Source organism: Mustela nivalis (assembly GCF_964662115.1).
Source record: "Mustela nivalis genome assembly, chromosome: 12".
NCBI lineage: Eukaryota > Metazoa > Chordata > Mammalia > Carnivora > Mustelidae > Mustela > Mustela nivalis.
Genome location: NC_139031.1, coordinates 729,183 through 752,769, shown reverse-complemented (window position 1 = coordinate 752,769; position 23,587 = coordinate 729,183). Strand labels below are relative to the sequence as shown.

At 60.2% G+C, this 23,587-nt stretch overlaps 1 protein-coding gene across 3 annotated transcripts in view; it reads right to left on the bottom strand.

Moving 5' to 3' along the window:
• Positions 1–23,587, bottom strand: part of PTPRN2 (protein tyrosine phosphatase receptor type N2) — a 684,967-nt gene that overhangs the window by 484,926 nt on the left and 176,454 nt on the right. For all 3 annotated transcript variants that reach the window (XM_082692928.1, XM_082692930.1, XM_082692929.1), the window contains exon 3: positions 20,580–20,693. In XM_082692928.1, the coding sequence (XP_082549054.1) occupies positions 20,580–20,693 (114 nt within the window). The remainder of the gene's footprint in view (positions 1–20,579; positions 20,694–23,587) is intronic.

Here is a 23,587-nt window from a genome sequence, read left to right as displayed (position 1 = left end):
CCCTGCAGACACATGGGGCTGAGCAGAGTCCCGGCGACCCCACTTCGGACGGCGTTGCCAGGCCTGAAACGCGCCGCTCTTCCCAAGTGCATTCTGTGCCTCTCCAGGATGTCCTCAAGGAAGGTCACGGCGGCGGCCTCCCAGCATTCAGCCGTGGAATCGGGGAGCGCTCAGGGCATCGTCACCATCCCCGGCCACCCGCGCCCCCACACCCACTGTGCTTCTCTGGGCACAATGCCCTGAAGGCCCGTTCCCGGGGACGCAGGCGACGAGGGGAGCCACCAAGAGCAGCGGGCAGGCTGGCCGGTCCTCAGGCCCCACACCCGCAGGGGCAGGAAGGGCCCCGCAGGCCGGACATGGTGAATCTTCGCCCCGATCCTCCTTGCAGCCAGGAAAGAGCGGGAGGCTGCCGTCCTCCACGTGGACCTTAACGGTGGCGCCCGCCCCCGCTGTTTTCCGTGAGAAAAACTCACGGTGACAGTGTGAGTGGCGGGAGGGGGCCGGGGGAGCACAGACACAGCCCCCTCTGGGCGCTCACGGGGCGCCGGGCAGCATCACGTGCGGACCTGACTCGTGCTTCTCTGTAACTAACCGGACGCTTCCTCACGCCCATCGGCCAGACGCACGTCCCCTCCGAATGCCTGTCCTCTGTCCGTCCCTGTTAGGCGTCCGCCTCTTCCTCCTGAGCTGGGAACACCCATGTCCTTTATGGGACGTGTGCAGGGCCACATGTCCCCCAGCCTGTGACTTGTCTCTCTCTCTCTCTCAGCGGCATCTTTGGACGAACACGAGCTGTGGCTTTAACGTAACCCAAGTGTCAGCACACTCCTCTACGATGGCCCTGCTAGCACGGCGTCCAGCACGACGGTGCTCTGTGAGGAGAACGCTGTGGAACGGAATGGGAGCAGCGGGTGCCGGAAGGAGAGAACATTCTGTGGGAGAATGCCACGCAGCGGCGGCATGTCGGAGCAGCCGTGCCGGCGAGAAACCCGCGCCCGCTTTCTCGGGACTTCAGAATAGAAGGAAGTCAGTCTGGACACCGGCCCCCTGGGCGGTGCGTTCGAGGCTCTCAGCTTGGAAGAGATGAAGCACTATTTGGAGAGACACACAGTGAACGTGAAGATCTCAAGCAGGAAAGCTCAGAGAACAGGAGGTTTGGAGAGCGGACCTGGGCCTCCCAGAGACGAGGCTGTGGCCCTTCCTCTGCTCTAACGTGAGACAGAAGCCCGGAGCAGCAGTGCCAAGGCCTGCGGGCCTGCGTGTGCTCTGATGGGCCCGTCAGCCTGGCTGGTCCGGCCCCAGACAGAGACCGGTGGTCTCAGAGCAGCCCACTCCGGGAGAATGAGTGCAGGGTAAGGCGCTGAACTCCCAGGACACAGAGAGGGCGAGCCGGAGCCAACGCAGAAGACGCCGGCCAGCGCGTGGGAGGGGGTCTTGCAAGGACCTGTGATGGGAAGCCGCCGGCAGCCGGCCCTGTGTGCTGCAGGGGCAGACCCCGCAGGCTGGAGGCAGAGGGCCCAGAGCCAGAGGCGGAGGAGAGCCCCACCCCCGGACTCCCCGGAGCCGGCGGTCACAGCTGCACCCTGTGGGGACATGGGCGCTCCTGACCGAGGCGCACCCCCACTCGGCGGGCTGAACGCTGGAGGAAACCGAGTCAGGTGAGGGCAGTGACGCCGGAAGTTCGGGCCATAATTGGCTGAAGAAGGGCTAATGTGTCCAGGCCACCCAGCGTCCTGGAGAGCTCCCGGGGGACGGACGTCGTGGAGAGAGAGAAGTTCAGCTTCACAGACGACAGCCGGCAGGTGGTCCTCTGTGCTGTGAGCGGAGCAGAGTCTGCTCTGAGCCAGCAGTGCCCAGGCCTGGGAACAAGCACTGGGAGCTGCAGACCACGCTTCTGGCCTCAGCCTGGTCCTCCGCATCCAGCACGGCTGGCCCCCAGCAACCGGCAGCCGCGGTCGGCACCGACAGAGTCAGGCAGTGACGAGAACAGACGCAGCCTGAAAAGCCTGGAAGGATGTGGCCCCACACCTGAGCGGCCACGGTTCCTCCAGGTCCCTTGGCGGCCATCTCGGCGGGCGGTCGGGGGGGGGGGGCAGGGGACCCTGTGGCACGGCCAAGCTGGAGGCCTGGCCCCTCTGCAGACACACAAGCTTCCCTAGACTGTGGGAACTCACCAACAGACCAACAAGTCCATTCTGATGACGCGCCCCACGAGGCATCGGAAGTTCTCCACGGGTCACGACCCTGACATCCACCGAGTGGACTGTCACAGCCCAAGCGCAGAATGTTCTTTCCAAACGCTCTCGCGGGTTCCCGTCCGACGGGCTCTGCTCAGCCCCACCTGCGGCTTCCAGACGCAGGCCAGGCGGGGAAAGAGAACCTCTGACACAGCCTCGGCCCCAGAAGCCCCTCACTGTCCCCAGACAGACTGCGGTGGAAGGTCTGACCCAATACCGACCCCTGCCGCGGCTACCCCTCCTCACCCTTCAGAGGTGTCCCTGATGCCGACTCGAGCTCTGGGGATGGGTCTCTCCACGTCCGCCTTCTCTCGTGCCTGAAGCACGACACTGCGACCTCCGGCAGCTGTGCTGCGGTTCCCACGTGACACCCGGCGTGGTCTACCCGGTTTTCTACAGCCGGTCCTTAGGAATGGACTATCCGACCGACTCCACCATTTGCTGGGTCCTGGCGGAGCATAAAGGAACCCGAGGTAAGCGGGGTGGGGCTGGAGGAGCTTGGAGAGAGGTGGCGCCAGGGCTGAGGTGCCACTCCGGCCGGGCGGGCACGTCGTCAGGACAGCCAGAGCCCTGAGGACGTCACTGCCACGGGAATGAGCCTGCCCGGGTCTCTGGGGCCGCTTCTCTGGCCCCGGCCATCTTCACACAAGGGCAAACTCCACGTTTTGCAAACCCTGTGGCATCAAGGTTGGGAAGAACGGCCGGTCCATGCTCAGTGGCCTGGGTCACTGTGCAATTCTTCACTGACTGATTTCGTAAGTGACTTTGGTTACAAGTAGAGAAATGCCTCGAGTCAGAATCATGGATTTTCGGCTTTGCTTACCAAAGACACTGAACAGAGTTGCTCAGAAAAGCCGTGATTTGTGCCTTCTAAGGTCCCGATGTGGTTCCCCACTCCCACTGGGTTCCTTCTCACTCTCCAGCAGCGTGTGGTCCCACCGCCGGGACGCCACAGGCCCACGTGCAGCGGACACGGTAACACCACCAGCGCAACCCGAGTCTAGACTTGAGCCAACATGACAAACTGTAAAAATCTCCGAGTGCAGGATGGAGGGGTCCGTGGGTCCGAGAGCCCCGACAGAGAATCCCACTTTCGTGGGGTTTTCTTCATGGAATGAAAATGGGACTTCGGCCCACGGTGCCTGGGGAGGGACACATGGATGAGGAGTGGGAGGGACGGGGCCAGCCAGAGGGACAGCAGGAGGGCCGCGGGGCGGACGGCAGGGGCAGGAACCGTGAGGGACCCCGCAGCCCACGCCCCACCAGCATCACGTACCGATCCCCCGGCCCCACCCCGTCGGGAAGCACCCCCAGGAGAAGCCCCGCAGGTTCAGACGGGGAAGCAACTGGAGAGGATGCCTCTTCCTGACCCACCTCTGCTGCCTGCTCCTCACCCCCTGCCTGCTGCCCTGCCTCCTGGGGCTGCGGGCGGAGCCAGGCACAGCGCAGGTCGCAGGTCGCCCCTTCTCCGCCCCTCACACGGGGAGCAAGCTGGACAGCCCCTTCACCGGCTCAGCGCAGCCGACCACTCCCTCCGCTCCACTGATGATGTGGCCCGAGCCCTGCGGTCTGTCTTAGCGGTGAGTGTGTTTCAGTGTCTTTATGAACGTCCGTCATCCTGTTCGTTCGGGATCGACAAATCATCCCAAACGCTCCTTAACTCCTTAAGTCATATTATAACCATTTTAAGGAACAGATTCCATGCTGTTTTAGAATTAATTCATAAATTTTGGCATTCACAAAAGTTGTACCTCCCCAAGAATGCCAGGCTTCTGTTCCAGTCATCCTGCCACAGCCACACGTCTGGTTCAGCATCGGCCTCCCCAAGACTGTGGAGGCTGTGGGGGCCCTACAGCGACCAAGTCACCCCAGCACTTCCGCGGTCTAACACAGCAGAGCTTTACGTCTCCGCCATGCCCGTCCGTCTGCATCAGGGGACTCCCACGACGCCTCCGTCCCCGCGGTGCCGGCTCAGCTCCGCCAGCTTCCTGCGGACCTCCCACAGCCAGCCAAGGCGAGGGCTTCCCGTGCTCCGGCCCAGGCCACAGGTCAGACCAACAGACGCCCTGTGATCAGGAGGTCCCGTTCCCTCAGCCGCTGTCAGCGCTGGCCTGTTGCAAGAAGCTGGGGACAGGAGTCGGGCACACTGTGGCAGTGAGTAAACGTGACCTAGGAAAATGAGAGATCCGACGGCCCGCGTGGCCTTCGTGGAGCTGGTCACGGAATTGTGAGCTCTTCCAAGGTTCACTCACCTCTTCTTTCTTCTTTTTCACGTTTGGAGCACAGAGGGGTCCGCGACCTTCAAGCTTTACCTCTGCGTTCTCTGGTTAAATCTGAAGAAGGGGACCCACTGCCCTTGGCTTCCGTCCCGTCCTCTTAACGATTCTGCCCGAAGAGCTGCTGGCAGGTACAACTGCTGTATCCGCTCAGAAAGACCAGATCAACATACGCTGAAAAGGTCAGAGCTCACCAGAGCCCCCGGGCTGCCATGCAGAACTGCCCTTAACACACGACCCGGGAAAGGGCGCCGGCACCTCGGCTTCTCCGTGAGGGGAGCACCCGCTCGCTGGTGTCACCGCCCACACGGAGCTGCTCTGTAAACCCAGGCCCAGCTTCCCTGTGCCCTCGTGGCCTCACCAGCACTGCCTGGAGCCGGAGAAGTCAACCAAGCAAGGGCTCCTGGCATCAGACTAGTGAGCAGAAGGAAGCATAAAGCGTCACGCTGTCCTGTCTCTGGTCGTCGCAAGGGCCCAGAAAGACACAAACAGACCCAAAGAAGCGTGCACTCCAGAGCCCCAGGCCTTGTTTGGAGGCTCAGGGCAGAAGGGCAACCTCCGGAAGGCAGTCCCCCCTTCTTCCGATCATCTACTGAGCACACATCACCACTCGGAAATGGTGCCGGGCCCCGCGGCTTGTGGAGGAACTGTCCCGACTTCGGTTTCATGGTTCCCTGAGATCCGACTCCAGGCAGCCCCTCTGGCCCTCGGCTGAGCCTGGACAGGGCATGGACATGCCACAAATGCTGGTTTATCCGTTTTCCTCCGTCTGTCTGTATATCACAGCGCTACATTCATTTGTTTAAAATTCTCACGTGTTGGGGATTACGTTCTTAGTGTCGTAGGAGGAAGCATGACCAAATGTTTGCCTGGAACAGGATCCGAGGTCGGAGAAGGTAGAGGCTCCCCGCAGGAGCCCAGGCGACAGGGTCAGCGACACCAAAGCAGCTGTGGGCCTGAGCCTCGGAGAGCCCAGGCCGAGGGGCAAGGCGGGACCCTCGGATCAGGCAACAGAAGGACGATGGAGCAAGATGCCCTGAGATCCACGGGACACCCACCGCCAGGGGCCCAGACTCCGCCCACACTGGCCTGCACCACTGGGAGGGCAGGGCTCAGACCCCGTCCACAAAGACAAGGGGGCTGCCGAATCGGCCCCCCAAGAAAGCCAGAAACATGTGTAACCACGGCCAGCCCTTCGTCTCTGCGTCACAGACACCTCTGGGTCTGCTGGGATCCGCGGTTGCCACAGAAAACACCCACGGAAAGGCAGGGACCACTCAAGTTCTGCGACTACCCAGGCTCCAGGAGGAAGTCATGCATAGGCAAAATGACTAATTTGCAAGGGGAATAAAGCACATTCCCAGATAAACAAGTCATTTCATTTCGGAAGAATTTAGTCCGAATATTTATTTGCTACTTGACAAAAGAGATGACAGATTTCATCAGGGGTGAGATCCCTCCTCCGTAGACAAAGACCGGCTCCAGGCTGCTTTTCACATGCAAATCCGCCGTGATTAGGTTAACTCCTCAGAGCCTCCAGAGCCCCCCCCCCCCTTCCCGTCCTGCCACCCGCACACCTCCCCCCGGGAGGGGCTTCGGAAAGCTCAGGAAGGAAGTCACCAAGGAGAACCAGATCTCCCCCCAGAGCACCGCTGTCTAGCCGCTGTCCGCCCCCTCCCACGGCCGCTTCAGTCCCGGCCGCCAGCGGGGGCCACCTGCCACGTCGGCCAGCCTACTGCGACCCAGCGACCCAGCGCAGGGGCACGGCCGGACGCCCTTCCTGGACGGCGGCCTCGTCACAAGACCAGCTCCTGCATGTGACTCCGAGTGAGCCCAGGGGTCTCTGCGGGGAAGGCCAGCGCCGCCCACCCCTCGGCTGAATCCCAGCTCTGTGGGGTCAGCCTGGATCAGCTCCTCTTTCTCCCTGCATTCTCTTTTGCTCCCCCGATACCCCACCCCGCAAATTTTACTGAACAAAGTGCCCGGGAAAAGCACCGAGAGTCGATCAGAGGCACCCCTTGAATAAGGGCGTCACCCAGAAAATGCACTAAATTAGGGTTTAATTGCTAGAAATTACTTTCAATTACTAAAAATTACGACAAATTACTTGTTGAATAGACACATTCTTTCACCACCATTAATAATTTAAAATTGCTAATTGCATGTAATTGTGAGTAATTTTGGTTCTTTGGTGAGAGGCAAGGTGCTGCTTTGCCAGGGCTGGTCTCAGGCCTCAGCCATGCCCTGTGCACAGCCTCCAGGCTAGACCACCCAGGAGAGGAGACAGCCCTGGGCTCGGCAGGTGGGGGACAGCCTCACGCTGCCCTGAGAGACAGGACCTTCCATGCAGAAGAGGGCACAGGGCGCAGGTCCATCTGCTGCTAGAGAGGAGTAAATCTGGGTTTTCAGTGAAATCCCGAAGACCCTACCCTGCCGCCAGCGTCCCTCCCTTTAACCCTAGCACCGCCTTCGGGCCTCGTCTTCCTCCCACTGTACCTGCTGCCACCTCGGCCAAGTCCAGTGGGTGCCGATGGCCTGTCCCCCAGGCACCTCCCCTCTTCCCTCTCCATCCAGGGCTTTCTGCCTTCCCTCGGCTTCCTCCGAGGCACAGCTCCCTCGAATGCCTCCCTGACTGACGGGCCCCAGGAGACCCTGCCCGAGGCCCGGGTCCCTTCCATGCTGGCCGCAACTGCACAGCCATTCCAGGACCTGTCCTCCGTAGTGCCGTGGCCCCTCTGGCCACAGGGAAGCTTCCAGAGTGCCCCACAAGGCCACACCCAGAGCTGCAGGGACCTGCTGCATGGAATGTTTTGGTCTGGGAGTTGAGATGCCCTTGGCCACAGAGTCTTTCCGCAATACCAGGGACCGCGTGGAGCACTGGCACTGGGGGCCTCCCCCTGCCTGCTGCCCAGCTCGACCCTTCAGGGTCCCCACAAGTGAGTATCAAAGCCCGGCTCCATGCAGACCCGTCTGCTGGCCCCTTCCAACTCGTGGACGCACACATGACCCAGGAAGACACTCTCCGATCCCAAACCGAAACCCCCTACAGGCACTGGGGGACGGGGAAGGTGCATCTCTGCACGCGGTGATCTGATCTGGTCACTTTAAAGATAGTGTCAAGGAGGAAAAGTGCCCCACTCCCCACCTCGGGGCCCCACTGGGCTCCTGGAACCTCAGCTGTGCAGGGAGAGCCCGGAGCGGTGAGAAGCCAGAGCTCTCACACCTCACAGTGACCATGTCCTGGGTCGAGAGACACAGCTGGGCTGGACTTGCATTCTGTCCTCCAGGAGCACCCGGAATCTGCAGGCCGTGCACCCGCTATCTGAGGGGTCCGGGATCCGCAGGCCGTGCACCCGCTCTCTGAGGGGTCCGGGATCCGCAGGCCGTGCACCCGCTCTCTGAGGGGGTCCGGGATCTGCAGGCCGTGCACCCGCTCTCTGAGGGGGTCCGGGATCTGCAGGCCGTGCACCCGCTATCTGAGGGGTCCGGGATCTGCAGGCCGTGCACCCGCTCTCTGAGGGGGTCCGGGATCTGCAGGCCGTGCACCCGCTATCTGAGGGGTCCGGGATCTGCAGGCCGTGCACCTGCTATCTGAGGGGGTCCGGGATCTGCAGGCCATGCACCCGCTATCTGAGGGGGTCGTTCTGGCAAATATCACCCAGGACACCAGCAAGAGGAGTGCAGGGGAGGGCGTGACAGGGATGTGATATGGGCTGTCCCGAGTCCCACCTCAACAGAGCAGGCCCATGGACGGGTCAAACCACTGCCCTGTGGTCACCTGTCATGATGGCGATGGCCAGCACCGAAGCCAGAGGCACCCTGGCAAACAGCCCTGTCCCCATGCAGTATTCCAACTGTCCCAATGTCCTGTCTCTGAAGCCGAATTGGAAAAAAAGAAAAAAATGTTCCCTCCTCCATCCTCTTCTCAAAGTCTTGACCTTCCTGGCACCCATACGTCCTCTCCTCACTGGCCTGTGGGGAAAGGACCGTCCACGGCTACCACGCATCCCGTTCAGGCCCTAACAAGGGGCACGCACGTCCCAGGAGCACCGTGACTGTGCCCTGCGGAGCGGGCTGGAAAGAAGTGCTGTCACCTCCCCTCCCCTCCAGTCTCTGACCTGCAGCACAGAGCAGGCCCGGGACAGGTTCCCACGGAGGGAGAATCCCCCGCGTGAGGGGAAACAGGTTTCGCTCTCGTGCTTTCCGTAAAGGCTCAGCACACTGAAAGGTCAGCGTCTTACCCTGGCTGTTCCCGGGAGAGAGACGTGCGCCGGACTCAGAAGCCTCTCCCCAGTGGTGCTGCCTTGGGAGGGAACTGCCCTCTGACCTCCCCAGCTGACAATTCCAGCAGGACACGGGAGTGTCCTTCCAGAACGCCATTTCTCACAAATAAACCTGGAAACTGAATGCAGGAACCACTTGCCTCCTACAGGGTGATCTCTCTTGAAGAGAGGCTGTGAAGGTCAAGTCACAGCCCCGAAAAATAACCAATGTGACCAATAACCCCTGTCACCCACTTCCCGAGCCACACGGCCAGGCTAACAGGACCTCGCCGAGCACACCCGTTGTGCAAACCTGCGTGTAACCTGGCTGCTCCCCGGCCGTTCCTGACAGCCAGACGTGTGCAAGGCTCTGCTGTCCGGTCCCTTCTCTGCTGAACATGCACGTGCCGTTCCACAGCCGGACACCACAGACCCTTAACCCTAACCGCACGGATTCGTTTCCAGCGCAGGGACCCAGCCCGAGGCCGAGCGCCCCGCAGGCAGACGCCCAAGCTCAGGGAGGCCGTGCGACCCCACGGTTTGCCGAGGGACAGCTGAAGAGCACCGCTGTCCCTGCCCCACGTGGAGTAGGGACCCCACGGGCCCTCCCCGTGCTGACAAGCGGTTGGGCACGAGACAGGAAGGAGAGGGCAAGAGGGAGCAGCAGGCCCCAGCTTCCGCCCTCCACCTGGAAATTCAAGATAATCTCGTCGCCCCGAACACCCAGTCTTGGCACACAAACCATCTCCACGTGTGTAACTGGCCCTCCCTGGGGGATGTTTTTGGAAACTCGGTCTCTGAAGGCCTTTCACGACGGTATCGAGATAAAGGGAGAAAGAGCAGGTTTTCGGCGAGAACAAAGAGCACGGGAAGAGAAGCAGGAGATGAGGGGCGCGGGCGGCGGCGGAGGGGAGCCGGAAGGACGCCCCAGACGGGCCGTGGCTTTCTGCACCCGCTCGACTCCCCGAGCCGGGTCGTTCCCTGCACAAGAGAAGAATCACAAACCTCTTCCTTCCCGAGGACCATCTCATCAAACCTCAGACGTCCCCAGACGCTGAGCAACGGAAGACGTGTTCTTTGCAGAGAAGGTTTAACTCCCGAGTTCAAAGCAGAGAACTCGAATTCTCCCGGGGGCGAGAGGGGAAGCGGGCAGACCGCAAACCGGGATTAGCCGCCGTCCCGGCCGCCCCACGGGGAGTCCCTGCCCGACCCCCGAGGGCTGCCCTGCGCCTGGCACATGCAAGTGGAAGGACACGTGCTCCTCCGGTCTTGCGTGGACATGTGTCTGCTTCGGAAGCACGCGGACCGCTAGCGGTTCACGCGCCTGAGCACGGGCGTCTGGGTGGAAGACTGGAGAACACGCCTGAGGCTCTTCCCCTGGGAACGGAGCCACCGGGGTCCTGGCGGTGGGGCAGAGCCACATGCACCAGAAACAGCGCCCCAACTCCCACAGCCCTCCCAGCCACCACGAAAGCTTGATTTTCAGTTCTCCGGATTGGACAGAGGAAGGAGCAGATCCAGACTGGGGAGAGGGCCCGGGGAGTGAAGGGCCTCACGGAGCCCTGACACGGCAGGGCTGGCCCTTCATTCCACCACATGCCCCTGAAGAACACGGACACCAAAATGACCTGCATCCGGCAGCGTGTCCGTCGGGGGCCATGTCCCCAGATGAGGCCCCGAGAACGGTGGTTCTCCATAAAGGCTTTGAATCAGTGACATATAAAACCAGATAAACCCTAGTTCTCTTGGGACTCTAAAGGTCTCAGGCGGCCCTGATCCCTGTTAGAAGGAGAACGGGACACGGGCGCTCCCAGGTCAAAACCCAGCCCCCGTCACCCAGATTCTGTGGCCTCGTGCAAACACCCCTCTTGTAAGAAACCTGTCTAGGGTGACGGTTTCCTCTGTGGATGAGGCTAAGGGGGGGCTGCGTTCTAAGAAGTAGCTCTATCCTTCGATTAGGGAGGCGTCAGGATTCTTCCCTGAGAAGCTGTGAGTAAGGTCTGGTGGAGCCTGTGACTAGGGTCCTCGCCATTAACAAACCAACCGCCCTCAGGACAGGCCCCATTATTGTTCAGAGCGTGAAACAGAAGAAATCAGACATCCCCCCAAGAAAGCTTTAGGATCCATTTTCTGATATTTCTAAACAAATCCGCACCCACCATCCTAAGCACATAATCCTAAAACCAGAGGAACCTGTCTTTTTCTAATGTCTTGGGAAAAGTGACTTGCTTGCCTAAAGTAAGAGGAAAAAGGTACATTTTGTGTTTGAAATCCGGGGTGAAGCAGAATCTTTGAGTTTGCAACACGGGGCTTTTGAGAGAGCACAAAAGAGTTATTATGGAGCCATGGGGCAGAGAACAAATCTCAGGGAATAGAGACAAAAGCTTTGGGCAGTGTAGGATGACGACGTCCCAAGGCCCGCTGGCCATGTGGGTAAAGCTGAGATAAAGGCTTACGTGGGAAGATATTCTGGTGTCGAGATGACACAAGTGGCCAGCTCAGGAACCAGAACAGAGGACTGGCAGCTTCCTGGACACAACACTGAGCAGGAGGCATGGGCAGGGGGACAGCAGGAGGGCCCTTGCGCGTGGCCAGGAGCAATGTTCCAGAAGTCCTGGAAAATCCCAGAAAATAGGAGCTCTTCACCCCGAAGACGTGAATTTCCTAGCTACTGTGCCCCTCAGAGGCGACGGCGAGCTCCAGCCGCAGGGAGACGGGTTCTCTCCGAACCGAGCTCTTCGAGCGACAGGCACGAACTCAGCAGTTTCTGGTACCACAGCCCTGAAGGGCTGAGGAAAAATTAAGCTTTAAGAATCGATCGTATGTTCTCCGCTCACCGCAGGACTGTTGTGTCTTCCTCGAAGACTGACCAACAGTCAGCAGCAGCCGCTCACGCTTCGTCTTTCCCCATGTGTCCTGCTGTCGACCGTCTGGAAACCAGCTCCGAACCGTGCCGGGAACCGCGTGTTCAAAGGGAGCCCGAAGGACGCCTCAGGGGGCAGCGTGGCCCCTGCAGGTGAGGACGGCGCCAGGCCAGCGGCTAGACACGGCAGCGCCCTTGGCTGGGCAGCCTGCAGCCCGCAGCCCCGCGGACGCTCTTCCTACCCCTTCTGAGGAAATGCTGGTCGCGGGAGAGGTTTTCACTTAATCCGGGACTCGTTTCGTGTCGACGCCAGAACCGTCCAGGGAGGCGGGGGCTCGAGCGCCAGGCGGTGTTGCAGGCAAACACGGACTTGCAAGAAAGTGTGGTTCCGGAAGGTTCTTACCAAAGAGGAGACGATGGTCAACGCAGAGCCGCACGGGCGTTGCAGAGTCGGGCGGCCGTGTAAACGCAGCAGCCACGCCAGCGCAGGAGGCAACCGGCGCCCTGGGACCCTGCGTTTGCAGGGCTGAGGAGGGCGGTGACTCACCCGCTCGGGGGCTGCTTCCTTGTCCAGGGCAGCGTCTCCGGGGCCAGTGTGTGGACAGCGGGGACTCCCCGCTGGGACGTCACACCTGCCCCCGCATGCACAAAGCCAATCTCTGGAGACGCAGGCACATGACTCGTTACGCGAGGAGGCTCATCCGCGTGGCCCGCACCGTCCAGAGTCCCCTGTGTGCGCCACACGCCCCACGGTCACCCTTCCGCGCTCCTCCCAGCGCAGCGGCCCACGTGCTCACCTGCCCGCGGGCCTCCTTCCCCGCCACACGGCCACACCTCGGGCCGTGGTCAGCAGCAGGCCTGCGCGACGGGCCTCCCCGGGACCGGCCTCCTGCTCCGTCACGGTCTTCGTTCGTCTCTACCCGCGTGTCCGCCCCTCGCTCCTCCGTGAGTCCCGCTGGGCCGTCAGCCCTCGCGTCATTCCCAGGCCTGGTCGTGCTCCGCACACGGGAACGACCCCGCCCCATCCACACCGCGCTCGGCCACGCTCTGTGGAGACGCAAACGGTGGCCTCGGGGACGCTCCTGCCGCGTCTCTCCCCGCCTCGGCCCAGAGGACAGTGTCCTCACGCCGCGCCCCGCGCCCCCCACGCGGACTGTGCGGGCTCCCCCGCGGCCGCCGGTGCTGCTGTCCCGTCGCCCCCTCCCGGCCTCAGAGCCCACGCGCGCGCCGGGACCTCGCCGTGTTTGCTCGACACGCGCAAGAGGCAGACGCGCTGGCCCGCGCCGCCCGTCAGCTGGCCCTGGTGACGCAAACGCGGCCTGCGTCCTGCCCGACACACGCGGACGTCATTCCCGCTGGTTTCCAAGGCCGCAGAGGCGGCGACGGCGGCTACCGACGGAGCTCGGACGCCCGGAGCCCAGAGAAGCCGGTGGACGGACCTGGAGGTCAGAGCTGCGACGTTCGACGCTCACTTAATTACTTTTGTCGCCAAAACAGCTCCAAAAATGGCTGCATCCGCTGTGTCTGAGAATGTCCAGCTCGCCCTAGGTTCTAGCCAGTACGTGCGATTGTCAGAGTCTTTCGGTTTTGCCATCTTATCATTAACGAAGTAATCTCTTACGGTATTAACTTCCACTTTCCTGACTTGATTTCTGCTGATCTACGAGTTCTCTCTCCGTTCCAAGCCTCGTGCCCCCGCAGCCACCTGGTCCCACGGGCCCCTCACAGCCTCTCCACACCCCCAACATTGCTCACTCTCAGAGCCCGCTCCACTGGCTCCCACCACATGCGAGTGTCCGACGAACCGTCATGAAATCCCTGCAAAGGCGAGTCTCCACTCTGAGTCTACGCGCTCTGCGCGCCCACGCCCGCGTCCCCCCACCCCCAGCGTGCGTCTGCCTGCACCTCGGGGCTGGGCCGCGGCGGGGCCTCAGAAAGAAGGAATGACTACAGCTTCCCAGCACAGTGCAGGATCGCGGACAAGAGAGGGCAGCTTAGTGGGCGGAGGCTGAAAGCGAGCAGAGAGACCGAAGCGGCAGGAAAAGGAAGAAGGCCGAAGCTCAGCCCAACCTGCTATACCAAGCGACTCCGTGTAGAATGTGCCAGAACGTGCTAGAATGTACTAGAATGTGCCCAGAGTGTGTCAGAATGTGCCCAGAACGCTCAGCCAGCAGCTGGCCCCTCTCCTGGCCATTGTGCCCGGACACTACCCTGGCGGTCCCCGTATTCCAGACTATTAGATGATTTCTTTTCCTTCTCTTTTAAGGAATTATAAAACTGTGTTAGATTTTTTCTTTAATTTTCCTTTTTCCCTTTTGGTTTTGACATATAGCTCAATACAACAGGAGATTCTTGCCAGGAAATAAATCCATAGTTGTTTTCATGACAGCAAATTACGTGCCAACGAGTGACATTTAAATGCTGAATTTTAATGGCTTGTCAGAAGAAGTGAAATGTATTTTTAAAACATTTAATCCATGAGCGAACAATGAGAAGACTTCTTCTTGTAGGACACAAGAGTGGTGAACAGAACGGAACATATTTTTCTCCTTGATGTATATATTTACATCAGAAGAGAAAATTGCACAATTAAACCCCATTTTCCTTTCCTTCTTCATGAGGAAGGCTCCCCAACGGCCGTGAAGCAGCCGACAGTGAGACCCGCAGCCGCACAGCCAGACGGCAGTGTTCACGGATACGCACACGACCCACTCCACTCCCAGTGTGCCTACCGAGCTGGGATGATTTTAAGGAATTCGGAACAAGCTCCCTTCCCAAAATCCATCTCCTATCAGGACAACCAAGTCCAGGGAAACAGCAGGGTTAGGGGCTGCTTCCTTAGGGTAAGACACAAACTCCCCAACCTTCCAGGCTGTTCTTCAGTACCGAGCTTTTCGTGACCAGAGGGAAAAACCTAACACACCCAAACAAAACTCGAGAAATAAGACAGATAGCACCGATTGGACAAAAATCAGAGGAAGAGTTGCGGATTACACGGTGCTGTTGGAGACAAGCGCTAGATGAGGGACTCCCAAGGGATGCAGGCCCATGCGTGAGTGCGTGTGTTGTGCATGTGTGCACACGTATGTGGCCAAGTGTGCACATGCTGGTGTTCTGTGTGGTATGTGTGCACACAGATGTGTGGGTCTGTGTGTGCCCATGTGTGTGTACACGGAGGTGTGCATGGGGGGTGTGCATGTGTTGATGGAGTGGACGTGAGTGGCAGTCACACGCATCCACCCTAAGGCTTGCTGCAGGACAAACACGGGGCGAGGCGGTCCAGAATCAAAATCACCCACCTTCAGATTTCTACCCAGACTCTCCCCACGCACGGGCGCGGGCCAGCCGCGGGAGCCCTCGGACACACTTACGGGGAGGAGGGCAGGGACACCGCAGAGGGCCAAAGGGGACCAGCCCCTCTAGGCCTGGGTTGTCTCCCACGCTTACTGAAGACACAGACGCCAGGCCCTGCTCCACAGCCCTTGTCAGAGCCACGGGGGTGGCCATGGGTCTGCATTTCCCAAGCTGCAGGCGGGGTTCTCCCAGTCTGAGGAAACCTGTGGCCCCAGGAAGGAGAGGTAACGCGTCAGGAGGCAGATGGCAGTGGGAATGCAGGCCAAGGGCAGAGTCCAGCTAGAAGGCTGAGCTGTGCAGCCACGGCACGTGTGTCCCATCGTCTGGGGTGCACAGAGCCCTTCAGCCAAAGCCGGCAGGTGCCTGGGGACTCAGCAAGGGGCAGCTCTGCACACCATTTGGCTACGGGGACTTCCCAGCTCCAAGAGCACCAGAAACGCAGGAGCGGCAAAAGCAAATCTCAAGGTTTAGAAGCCAGTGGGAAGATCCGGTGGTCTGCGAGGTGCACCTCAGTCCAGAGAACGGGCCATCTCTGCCTCTCGGGGCTGCTGCCCTTGTCCTTCCAGAGTCCGGCCACAGCCGGGAGGGGGCCCAGATGGAGCCAGGAACGCCGGGGCACACGGCCCAGAAGGGGACTCAGCACGGGGCAACATCAAAGTCAAAAACAGTCATTGTTTGGCCACCTGGAAACTCCTCTGTTTCTCTCTCCTCCAGATCCCCTGAAAGAAGGACCAGGACTCGGTGTAAGGGGTGGGGTGGGGGTGGCAGGCCCCTGCGAGAGTCCGTCTGCAGGGCTGAGGGCAAGCACGGCCACAGTCCCTGCCCTGTCCCGCTCCGCGCAGGCCCCGCCCCTCGCGAGGAGCCAGGCGGATGCCCACACGTCACGTTCCGGAGCCCGAAGATCACTTCCCAGAGAGGAGCACGCGACTGTGTAATGCCCGCAGGCCCGGCCCCAAGAACTGGACCCTTGCACGGACCGTGGGATGTCTGGAGGCGAGTCCACCCCTAAGCCCGGTGGCCCATGCATCCCCAGCACACTGACGGGTGGAGGCAGGAAGCAGAGACACCCCAGCCTCGGCTGCCTGGAGGCCGAGCAGCGGGGAACTGGCCGGCACGAGCCATCGAGAGGGCCTGAGGGAAAGTCCAAAAACCATTTGCAGAAACCTTCAGAACAGTGTTGTTCAGAAAAGCACAATTCTCCCCAGGAAGTTTCTTGTCAAACTAGACAATAAAACCCACTTCCTACCACCTCCAGTCTTCCTGGGGCGTGACTTCCGAGCCACTAACAGAAAGAAAGAAATGCAATTTGCCGTCACAAGTGCTAATTCATCACTGTGACGTGCCATCGGTGACGAAGCAGCAAACAGCCAACAGCAGCAGAAGCAACCCCCATCTCCGAGACAGAACCCCACACGCGCCAGACATCTCCCACCTTCTGTGGGACGTGCCGAGGGGCTCCCAAGAGACCCGTGCGGTCTGCATCAGGACCAGAGAGAGGGAGTCAACTTAGAACTGGGGAAAGGGCGGGCTGAAGTTCTAGGGCAAGTCAGATGTCACTGGCGGGGCCGGGGGACCAAGTCTGTCCACATCCACTGAAGGAAGAAATAGAGTCTCAAAGAGGGTAGTGACCCCTTCCCCCTCCACACCCATCTCCGGAAGACGGTTTCGAGGTCTCTTACGAAAGTAAAGCTGCTCTTATCGTCTGAACCACAAGTGTGCTCTTCGTGTTCACCCACAGGAGCTAAAAGCAGGAGCAGTCACTGAGATGTTGGCCGCAGCTTTGCTCGTAACTGCCAGATCTCGGGAGCAAGCCAGACGCCGTCCAGCCGGCGAACGTGGACGCGGAGGGTGGCCCCAGACCTGGAAGAGTGTTCGGTCCTAAAAAGAAATGCGCTGTGAAGCCACGGACAGGGCGGTACACGGAGGGTCTTGACGGCCTCAGGGAGAGCAGCCGCCGTCCGCTGCCGGACCCCGTTACGACGCTCGGGGAGAGCAGGACCACGGACGGTGAGAAGACCGGGCCGGAGGCCTGCGGGAGGGGTGAGGGGAGGCTCCGGGGCCTGTCAGGGCAGTGGAACTCCTCCGTGTGACCCTTTCGTGAGGGACCCGTGTCCATGTGGGTCTGTGCAGACACGCCGGGTTAGAAACAAAAGCGGACGTTGACGTAAGCGACAGACCCCACTCAAGGGTACGGCGGCAGCACCAACTCACTGACGGAACCACCGTGTCAGCGGGAGGATCAGCGACAGGGCCATCTCTGCAGAGACGGGGACTGACGGAGTAGACTCTGACGCCACACAGCCGCTCGGCCTTTCTGCGAATCTGAAACTGCTCTAAGAAACAAAACCTATTAATCAAAAACCTTATTGGCCTTACGTAGGACCCCCTCCACCAAGTGCCATCTGTGTGTCCCACACCCAGTGAGCACACCAGAGCCACCATCTAGCCCGCGTGTGACTGAGCTGCGCCGCCCACCGGGTCCCAAGCTCCGTGGGGTCCTTCATGCGTTGCCTAAAAGGGAGGAGACACCGAACCCCTACACTTCACAACCTTCCTTGCTGAAGAGACTAACCCTGTCTGAAAAGCATGTACGGCCACCAGGTGGTTGCCCTCCGTGGCCCCGCGGACCCCCTACGACCACCCCCGCTTTGCCACCTCTCACTGCATCTCGAGCTGCTTCTGGACTCAAGTCCCAGCAGGCCCCAAGGTGGGGAGACACAGAAAGAGAGGGTGCAACGCCCTCGAGGAGCAGCAGGACCCGGCCAGAAACTCGGGGAACACGCACAGGAACCCTTCTTAAGGAGACGAGGTCAAGCCGGAATGAAAGGAAATGACCAAGGCTGGACACAGATGCGGCCACGGAGCACCGATGCTCCCAGCCACGCCTTACATCGAAGGGCTGGGAAGAGCATGGACGGTGCCACCAGCGGTTGACATAACCCGGTTCCCGAAGAGGGCGTCTCCACGAAATGAGGTGGACACGCCAGAACTTCTCGCTCTGTCACAGAGACAAGCGTCCAAAGGTTTAGGCGACAGGGACACAGGAACGGGTCAAAATGTGAGACCTGCTAATGACCTCAGGGGGGTCCAGACGACACGTGTTTCCCCTCGACTATGAGACGTGAGCTCACCAGAGTTCCCCAGGATTCCAAAGGAGCTCGGCGGGGAAGCCCCCGGCAGGTCCGAAACCACAGAGGGAGCACAGCCGCCAGTCTGCTCGCCAAGTGCAGCGGAGAGGCCGGCGTCTGGGGCAGCAGCGGCCAAGACGTGGCACTTCAGAGCCAAAAAAGGTAGGTGTGGTTACCAGGAAGCAGAAACCAGAAGCTTCTGGCCACGGAGAACTTGGTTAGTGATTAGATGCCCAGAGCGCCCCTCCCACAGGGCTGCACGAAAAGCCTCCCAGAGTCTCAGGGACCCGCATAAGCAGGGAAGTTCGAGATCTACCGAATTGAGGACTGGCTTGAATCACCAAAACAGAGTTACAGCTCGGCAAACCATCCCCAGACTCGGCCGTTCCTGCCTCACGCAGCAGAGCCCCAGGAACAAAAGCAGAGGGTGGCAGCAGGTCCCCTGCAGGCCACAGAAGCCAGAAATTTACGCAGTTACTCTCTCTTCTGGCCGTCCACACGCAGACCTGCGGCCTCTGCTAGGCCGACTGTGTGCCAGGGAACAAGGAATGAGGACTCCTCCAGGGCTTATCAAACACGGACTATGACGGACCCCAGTACCGGGGCACCCGGAGCCTCACTGTGCCCCGCCCGCCAGAAGGGGACCCGCTGTGCTCATCCTGTTGGACCCAAAGAGCAGGACGTCGTGCCCAGCCACATGTATGAGTAGGACGTTTGCACACCAAGGGCTGTAAGTGGCGGCCACGGATGCCGGCTGCAGACTCCCAAAGGCCCCAATGGGCAAGCAGACCCTCGGGATCTTGGAGCAAAGAAGTGACATCCTCTGCAGGTAATGACTCTCCTTTTAAGAAACTGCTCTGGGCCATGAATCCTTAGTGAAAAACGCAGCCCCCGACCCTGGTCCTGCGAGGTACCCGTGGCGTGGCTGCTGTGAGCCAGATGCCGGAGGGCCACGGGCATGTGGCAGAGCACACGTCGCTGCCCCTCTGCCCACTCACTGCCTCTGCGGCAGCTGCCCTGCTCCCTGGGGCCCTGCCCAGCCTCCCCAGCCTCTGGGGACTGTGCGTTCAGCTCCCTGGTGAAGGGCCACCTTCTGCAGGACACCTCATCACCAAGGTCAAGGCCACAGGAACAGTCACGGACTCCTGTCCAACCCTGTCCTTGACCTCTTACCTCACAGCCACAGTCCCTCCCCATGGCCCACGTGCAGACCCAGGCCCCAGACTGAGAGCAGCAGCCTGGCCGAGACGCTCTGTCATCTCCGACAGCTGTGCGCGGCCGAGCCCCTGCAACGGACCATGTACGTGGTCCCCCCGCTTCCCTGACTGAACCCTGGCACGGCTGGAGTCCCAGGGAGAAAGGGTGCCACCGCAAGTGACTGCAGGTGAATGAGTGAATTAATTCTGTCTTTAAAAACATTTTATTTGAGAGAGACAGAGATGGAACACAAGCGGGGGGTGGGTGCAGAGGAGAAGCAGGCTTCCCACTGAGCAGGAAGCCCGATGCGGGGCTCGACCCCAGGACCCCAGGACCACGACCTGAGCTGAAGCCAACTGAGCCCCCAGATGCCCCTGAATTAGCCCAACCCCTTCCTGTAGAGCTTCCCGGTGTCCCGCGCAGCAGTGCACACTATGAGCGTTCCGAAGGAGGAACAGGCGAGAAGGAAGGAACAGGCGCTCCTTACGGAACCACGGAGAAGCCCTGTAGGGTCTGATGGAGAAAGAATGTCGGGGCTCTCCTGGCCCCTCCCTCCCGGGCTGGGCCCCCAGCGGGGCCACTCAGGTGTTGACCCCGAGACCTGCAGGGTCACTCCAGGAACATCACCCCGACCCTCCCCCAACACCCGGGCACCGTGTGTGCGGATCGGCCTCGGTCCAGGCTCCGAGCACAGGAAGCAGCGCTCCCACCCCGGCAGGACGAACCAGATGAACACTCGGGAAGCTTCCCCTCCATTTAAAAAGTATACACACACGATGAATCCCATATATGAGGATGTCTAAATTATGGTAATTTTTAGTTATCATCTCAGCAACCGTGTGAAGTAAACAGGTTACAGCCGACTCCTGTGGCCAAACCATGGGACAGGAACTTGCACAATGACAGTATCTGGAGGCCAGCTGATGGCCTGGAGGCTGACCGGCCACTGGGCTACATGTGCTCAGGCCCCACAGCCGCCTGGGGCCCGCCGGCCACGCCGCACCCTGCCGGACTCCCTGAAGCCCGGATGTGGCTGTGCTCCTGCAGCAATCCACGGCCACGTCCAACGCAGGAAGGAGACTCCCGCCAGGACCTTCCAGAAGCCATCCCGCCTGCGCCCAGCCGGCTCCTCTCTCTGGCAACCCTGGCAAACGCTGTCCTGTGCTACGTCCTCACGACCTGCGAGGCCCCAGCACTCCGTGCCTCACGGCCCCCACAAGTGTGCCCAGGCCCAGGACACGGTGGGGCCCGCGCCCGCCTACCTGTCTGCGACAGCTTCTGCAAGGTGGCCGTCAGGTGCTGCAGAGCTCCTGGTGACACCTCGTAGCGGTGTGTGTCCATCGCTGGAAGCTTCTGGCACCTTCCAAACACTCCGTCTGCAGAAGAGGGGACAGGGAAGAGAGAGAATGGGACGTTCATTTTCAGGGAGAAGGTATTAGACCCACCCTCGAGAGACACTCTAATTACGCCACACGCGGAGGCTCTGGAATGCGGCTGTAGAAAGTCATCACAACGCTCTCAGAATTCAGAGCAGTTGGAAAGTAACGGTTTATTTAAACTAAAGAGCATCACGGAAAACACAGCTGCAAAGGTCTGGAGAAGCGGACGTGAAGGCAGAGTCGTTCGCACTTTCTACTCTGCTCCGCGCTCCTTCCTCCCCCTCCCCGGCTCTCACTTCTCAGGATTCCTGCTGCAGGCCTTCACCTCTCTGACGCGAAGCTTTGCTTCTGACAGTCCCGTGACCAAAAAACCAATATCGTTTAGGGCCAGTTTTCCAGATGAGAAACAGAACACCCGGGAAATAGAAATACTGATGTGCAGAAGCCACGAGGACAGTGGCCGCGTCTGCCGCAGGGGTGCCGTGTGGGGGGACCGGGCAGCCCCGGGGACGGCGACGCGGCCAGTTTCGAGGGGAGCTTTCTGCAGCGTGGCCGAGGAGAGGGGTTCCCGGAGCGGGGGACGGTGGCGGGCGCCCGTCGCCCAGCTCCGTTGCCCGTCCGTCTAAAATGACGGGCTCCGCTCATGTTTTCAACCACACCTTCTAATTAATTTAGGCCCCGATTCGTCTTTATCTGGCAAACTGTTCACTTTGAAATAAGCTTCCTGTAGGGGGTTCAAACACCCAAATCACTGTCTTTTGTGCACACGAAAGACCAATTCAAGGGCCAGTGCATCCTCCCCTGGGCGGCCATCCGCAGTTTCAGGCCCGGGTCGCGGGAGACGCTTCTTTGTCCACGGCGGTCTCACCGCACGAAGGGTCGCTGAAGAAAGCCGTTCAAATGCAACAAGTTTACTTAGCAGAAACACATGTGCCCGATGCCAGGCTAACTCAGTAATTACTGGTCTGATACTACATATGGGCTGAAGACGGACGGTGCTGTGTGATTAGCAGAAAATCATCTTAAGTGTCGAAAGCACACCGTGAATTTGTATGGGCCTCTGCAAAGCTCCCAGAACCCGGGTAGACGACCTGCGCAGCTGCTCAGTGCTGCAGACCATGGCCATGGGGAGAAGTCAAGCCCTCTGCAGGCCACCTCCACCACACTGGTCCAGAGGGATTCCCGGCGGCAGTGCTCCTGGAGGGAGGGGCCCGTGCCCCTGCCGCCGCCCAGGGAGACAGGCAATCTGCTCCACAAACACGGACAGTAAGCGTCCCTGGTCTTTTTATTTTGTGCAAAGAACTCCGTGCCTGTGCACAGGGTGTTTTGTGGCAGGGGCGGGGGAAGGGGCCAAGAGAAAAACCGAGAACTCTTTAGAGTGTCCTAGAACGTCCACTCTCCTCACAAATGGCGTATCTCGAAAGCAAACTCTCGCCACGCAGGGACTAGAAGGAGCATTAAGTCGGTCCGACCCCACATTTTACGGACGAGCTTCGAGACCAAGGCCCCAGGAGGAGGAGAAGCCAGGTTCCCGACTCCCGCTGGAGCCCTACCAGAGAACAGCCGACATACTTTGGAACACCCCGAGTGAGCTCTTCCCTCAGACTACCGCCTTGCCGATGAGGTGCCACATACTTTCCCCAGCTCTTTTAACCTTTATTTTTAAATACACTTTTTAATTAATCTATTAGAGAGAAAGAGTGCGTGCATGAGTGAGCACAGGGAGGGCAGAGGGACAGGGAGCCTGACGTGGACCTCGAACTCATGACCCTGAGATCACAACCTGAGCCGGTAGCAGGAGTCGGACGCTCCACCGATGGTGCCCCCCGGTGCCCAAATCAACTTTTTTCTTTTTTAAAGCAGTTTTAGATTCACAGCAAAACTGAAGGGAGGGTGCGGAGCTTACCCTCCCACATGCAGACCCGCCCCACGGCCCACCCCACGGCCCGCAGACCCGCAGGGGGCACCTTTGCCACAAGTGTCAAGCCCACGCCAGTACATCGTGTCGCCCGAAGTCCGCAGCCACTCGGGGCCGGGCCTGTGTCCACCCGCGGGGTGACGTGCAGAGCGGCTTCCCTGCCCTGAAAACCCTCTGTGCTCCCCCATCCATCCGAGTAGCCCACCCTGAGACCACCGGCCCCTCTCCGTTCTCCACAGCTGTGTCTTCTCCAGTAAGTCCTGGAACTCTCTGGGTCCACTTTTACACACAGATTCTTTACAGGAGAGGACTGTGCAGACGCACGTGTGTAGGCGCGCCTGTGTGCACCGTTTTCACAAATGCATGTGTTTGTGTCCATGTGTCTGGTGTGTGCACACGTGTCTCTACATAAGTGCAGCATGTTTGTGCTGTGCACAGGTGACGTGCATGTCTGCATGTGTGTGGACACGCACTGACAGCCCCGACCACTGCTTAACCACCAAACTCATGCGAGAACCCAAGGGTACCACTCTTCCCACGTGGAGCGTCCGTCCCGGAAACACGCGGCACCAGCACCGCAGAAGCCCGACTTCCGGACTCCGCTGCATGGCAGCTGCTCGAGCTTTCTCTGTGTGTCTCTGGAGGGCGGTGTGCGCGCTCACAGCTCACTGCTCACTACCTCCCGTCCCACACCCGCTGTGTGTCTGACTCCATCCCTGCCCCCAGGGCTCTGCCTTGCACCCCAACCTCAGGAACGGCACGGCCCTGCCCTTAGGTCCCGCCGGCTGGACAGATGGAGCCACAGGACACACATCTGGGCCACAGGAGGACACGTCACTGACCACGCAGCACTGTGATGCGGGCCGCAGAGGGACATCCCACGGGCGGCGGGAAGGAGGAGCACCGGCCTCGGCCCACAAATGCATCAGGAAAGTGGCACCCGCTTGGGCTCCGACACGTACGAACGGGGCTG